Raw genomic sequence first — 5,427 nt, forward strand, 5'->3', positions numbered from 1 at the left:
AAATAAAATCTTTAAAACAAACAAAGATGAACAAAATTTTTAAAAACTTAAGACTTGCATAAAATTCCCAGAACAGAAGAAAAGAAACATAGAAATTGGGAGCCCCGGGTGGCGCGCCGGGCTCTGTCCGCGGTGCGAGGGGTGCGCCTCCGGCAGCCCCGGGGCGCGGAGGGCGCGGAGGGCGCGGAGGGCGCGGAGGGCGCGGAGGGCGGGTCCGGGCCGCCCACGCTGCTCTCGCTGTCCCGCCGTAGCAAACGCCCTCCCGGGGGGGGGGGGGGGGGGCGTCCCCGCGACCGGCGCGATGGGAGCCAACGGGGACCAGGAGATGGAACTGGAAGCCCTGCGTTCTATTTATGAAGGGGATGAAAGTTTCCGGGAATTGAGTCCCGTTTCATTTCAATATAGGATAGGTGAAAATGGTGATCCCAAAGCCTTCTTAATAGAGATTTCCTGGACAGAAACATATCCCCAAACACCTCCAATTATATCTATGAACACTTTTTTTAACACCATATCATGGGCTGTAAAGCAGAGCATATTAGCCAAGTTACAGGAAGCGGTAGAGGTCAATCTCGGGACTGCCGTGACCTACACGTTGTTTGAGTACGCCAAGGACAATAAAGAGCAGTTCATGGAGAATCACCAGCCTGTGAATTCTACGATCCCCATAAGCAGTATCATCTCCGTTGAAACTCCTAATACAGCCCCATCGAGTAAGAAAAAAGACAAAAAAGAACAGCTTTCAAAAGCCCAGAAACGTAAGCTGGCAGATAAAACAGATCACAAAGGAGAACTTCCTCGAGGATGGAACTGGGTGGACGTGGTGAAGCATTTAAGCAAAACTGGCTCTAAAGATGATGAATAGTACTTGGAATTGAAGACAAGAGAAGAGCATCCTTTAAAAAGTAAACTGGGTTCAAAATCCTTCATTACTCTTTACTGGTATTGAGGTGGCTTTTTATAAAACAGAATTTTTTTGTATGTTTCTTATGTGAAAATGTTTTAAACTGAAAGTTCATGAAGAGATCTGGTTGTATTAAATTATTTTCACAAACTTGCCTTAATAAAAGGTGAAATGTTACCATTTAGCATTATTTTTTAAGATGGTTGAGCTTTGTAAATGGACAAAATGGGAAATAATAATCAATGTGAGTTTATATGATCTTATCCTAGTGGATGTGATATTTTTTAAAGGAGCAGGAAGCCTTTTTGAAACTCTCATCCCAGTGGAGAATACTGAGTGAACAGTTATTCTGCGGCATGATCCATATTAATAGACTTCTCATCTTAATGAAGTCTTCATCTCTTCTTTCTCTTAATTACTGAAGCATAAATTGCTTCAGAGAAATTTAAATACTAGTATTTGAGCTTTATACATACCATTCTTTATAGTTCCTTTTTATTTTTCAAGAGTGAACTACTTCTTTTTAATAAACAAGTATCTGTTTATACTTTTCTCTTCATTTGGGTCATACTTGGCAATGAGAGTTTCCAGCTGTATGTGGAGTAGGAGAATATAAAAACAAATCTGCCAAATACGTTCAAAAGCATTTGAACAGAAGTGTTGGTTCCCATTGAAAACATTTCTCTTTGCTGCGTACACCAAGATGGGAGTCAAAGATGCCTTAATATTTAATTTTTGTATTGTTGGAGACAATGGTTTTAATAAATTCCTGTTTATCTGTTAAAAAAAAAAAAAGAAACATAGAAATTTAAAAATAGGTAAAGACGACACTTGGGGGGCACCTGGGTGGCATAATCAATTAAGCATCTGCCTTTGGCTCAGGTCATGATCCCAGGGTCTTGGAACTAAGTCCCAAGTTGGGCTCCCTGCTCTGCAGGCAGTCTGTTTCTGCCTCTCCCTCTGCTTGCTGCTATCTCTGCTTGTGCTCTCTGTCAAATAAATAAAATCTTAAAAAAAGAGAGAGAGAGATGGCATTTGGGAAGATTAATTTCAGGATACAAAAGGATTTTTTAGAGTCAACTTACTTCAAATTTACAAATAAAGAAAACATGTGCTTTATAGAATAGGAAAATTTAAAAAAACAGAATTAGATAAAATAAGATCTGGTAATGCTAAGGAAAGAAATTAAGAAAATAAAATAATGGTGTTGCTAAACTTTAAACTACAAGCAGCAGAGAATGGACTTTGTATTTCAGAAAACTTAATCAATGACATGGAGAACAGATTTTAGAGAAACACAAGAGCACACAGACCCAAGATGACAGGCAGAAGATAGACATTAGAGATCCAATACACAGATCGGTGTTATACCTAAAGAAAAGGGGGAAAAGATGTGTCACAAGAAAACTGTTCTAAGATGCAGGACATAAATGTATTAAAAGGAAAAAACCCAAATGTTCCAGGAAAAAAGAAGTTAATATAAAATGAAAGACTTCAAGATACATCCTGGTAAAGCTTTTACGTTTCAAAATTGAAAAAAGATGGGAGCCTGGGTGGCTCAGTTAAGCAACCGATTCTTGATTTTGGCTCAGGTCATGATCTCACGGTGGAAATGGAGCCTGCTTGAGATTCTCTCTCCCCTCCCTCTGACTCTCCCTCCACCACTTGTGTTCACACATGTACACTCTCTCTAAATACGTAAATACATGAACACTTTAAAATAAACAAAATTGAAAAAGAATTCCACAAACTTCTTTGTAGAGAGAAACTTTCTATAAGGAAAGAGAAGCTGAGTGCAGACTTCTCACAGCTTTAAGCGCTAAAAGATAATGGAATCATATTAACTCTAAGAGCATGTGAGTATGCACATTTGCACATGAGCACAAACAAGTGTGCACACACTCATGCTTTTGGAAAATGTGGTTAAGGAAAAGATAAGAAACAACCCTCTTGTTCATTTTTCAGGAGTGATTTCTGAGATTTCTTTCCCACAGCTATATGTAGCTCAGGAAAGCAGCGTTTCTTTTTAGGCATTTGCAAAGAGAAGTCACCTGGCAAAGAGTGAGATCTCCCAAAATTTTCTAATTTCATGCATTTGTGAAATAATAAAGAGGATCAAGAATAGTTCTGCTAATGAAACGAGAGAGTGGAGTGGAGTGGCTAGGCTCACAGACTGCAACCAGACTGCCTGGTCACTTACTAGCTAAGTGACTTTAATCAAATCACTTAACCTTTTTGTGCCTCAGTTTCTTCATCTGAAAAACGGGGGTTAAAAAATAATAATACCAGGATCCCTGGGTGGCGCAGCAGTTTGGCGCCTGCCTTTGGCCCAGGGCGCGATCCTGGAGACCCGGGATCAAATCCCACATCGGGTTCCCAGTGCATGGAGCCTGCTTCTCCCTCTGCCTGTGTCTCTGCCTCTCTCTCTCTCTGTGACTATCATAAGTAAATAAAAATTAAAATAATAATAATAATAATAATACCTGGTTCATAAGCAACAAAAGGGAAAAACAGTGATTCATTAACTCCAATCCCTCACTGGTCAAGGATGGCCTCCTGGTGTTTACTCAGCCCCACTTCTTAGGTGAATAATGACATGATTTTCACCAGTGTCTCCTGCCATCCTGGAGCAGAAAGTGAAAGGTATGGGGACTTTGGCTTGGGATGAGCTGCTTTCTGATTGCATGTCTTAAGTTCACAAAAGCCTTCTGAGATCTGATCACCATAACAATGGCTAGAGCAAGAGGTGGTAACAAGAGGGTGTGCATTCAATAGAATACCTTATTCCTTATCTTTGTAATCCCTCTGGAACTGTGTTTACTAGCTTCAATCAGAAGAATATGGCAGTCTGTCAAGAAATTGGACTTGAAGAATATGATAACATCTTACTTCAAAGCCTACAAATGTGCAGAAGGTGTCATTAGAAACAACATGAAATCATAACTGTCAAAAAGCCTTATTACTTTTTAAGAGGATCTAGACACAGACAATATTTAAATTTGCCTATGGAGAGACTGAGATTTCTATGCTGCTGTAGTGAGGGATAAAATTATTTTGTAATTATATGTCATCCTGAATAACAGGATCATCTAAAGGATTGAAACAATAAAGTATATTCAGGACAATATTCAAAATATCACTGCTCTTCATTAGGCACCTCCTCAAGTTAAATACTACAACATTTAGCAATAAAAATAATACCCTTTAGCAGTGATAGAAACAGTAAGAATTTTTTTCATATATTACTCAATCCAGGTATTAGCTTCTGAATAATAAGCAGTTAAATAACCTCTGACCTCAAATGCTCCAGGTGGAATACATTTTCCTGTCTTCAAAAGATTTTCTCTTACAAAGATAAGACCATATTAAAAACATTCAATGCTGTGTAGCCCCACATGCCCCAGTGAAGATGGAAATGATTGTTAAATTAGCCTCCATCTATTTGTTCTGGATTGCCATTCAAAGACTTAAGTTGTTCTCAGGGTGAGAAAAAGCCCTAAAACTTCTTCATGGTTTCCTTATGTACCAACTATTGACACTAGCTGTTTGTAGCCTTCTCAAGTGACTTCTGACCTTAGAACCTAAAGCTAGTCTTCTGAGAAAGCATATGACATATTGATAAGCATTCTTTTTTTTTTTTCCCTAAGAAAGTCATTTACCATTGTAATTAACAATAAGCCAGATGGAGAGCTCCTTTCACTTTGATCTTTTCTCTAAGAATGAGAAATGCACATTTTTAAACCTAGGTCCTTTGTATTAGCTGAATGCTTGATAATACTAATAATGATAGCTAACATTTGTTGAGCTCTTATCCGATAACCAAGCAATAGTGCTTTCATTAGACACTCATTTTATTTTCACAAGATTATAAAGTAGATATTATTATCCTTATTTTAGAAATGAAGGAACTGAGACAAAGGGTATTTGAATTACTGACCCAATGTCACTCGCGCTGGGTAAAAAATAACACTACTCAAACTCAGTTCTATTTAGTTCCAAAGTCCATACTCTTAATAATCACTATATACCATACTGCTGTAGTTGCCTTGGATTTCACAAAGAATCTGTATGGCTGCTCTTTCTGAGGTTTTTAATCATTAATACAGGTCAGTCAATATTTTAAAAATCTGCCAATGCTTCCCTTTATTTTTAGTTTTCAGTCACATTCATGTATATACTTTCTCTGTTTAAGGTTAGCACAACATTATTACATTTCCATCTGCTGTGTTTCCAGGAAGATAGATGATATCCTGTGTTATAAACTGAAATATTATAATCACTCTGTTACATGTATGTGTTCAACTTTATACTCTTATATAGGCTCCATTCTTCTATTTTTGTGACTTACTTTGTCACACTACTTCAAACAAAAACCTTCTCAGAGTCCAATTATATAAACGTACACATCTTCAGAGGAACCCCACCTAAAAACAATGGTCCAATGACACTTTCCTTTTCATAAAACATTTCTTCTTCCAGCCTACTGAGCTGTCCCATGGCCAAAGTAGTTTTAAAATGACACG

The 5,427-nt window shown here is 38.1% G+C and overlaps 1 protein-coding gene across 1 annotated transcript; it reads left to right on the top strand.

Annotated features, from left to right (window-relative positions):
- Positions 1–256: 256 nt before the first annotated feature.
- Positions 257–1,699, top strand: LOC121479108 (RWD domain-containing protein 4-like). The gene has a single exon (XM_041734627.1). The coding sequence runs from the start codon at positions 302–304 to the stop codon at positions 863–865; it is 564 nt and encodes a 187-aa protein (XP_041590561.1). The 5' UTR covers positions 257–301; the 3' UTR covers positions 866–1,699.
- Positions 1,700–5,427: the final 3,728 nt, after the last annotated feature.

The sequence above is a fragment of the Vulpes lagopus genome, chromosome 19 (genome assembly GCF_018345385.1).
Source record: "Vulpes lagopus strain Blue_001 chromosome 19, ASM1834538v1, whole genome shotgun sequence".
In the NCBI taxonomy this organism is placed as follows: domain Eukaryota; kingdom Metazoa; phylum Chordata; class Mammalia; order Carnivora; family Canidae; genus Vulpes; species Vulpes lagopus.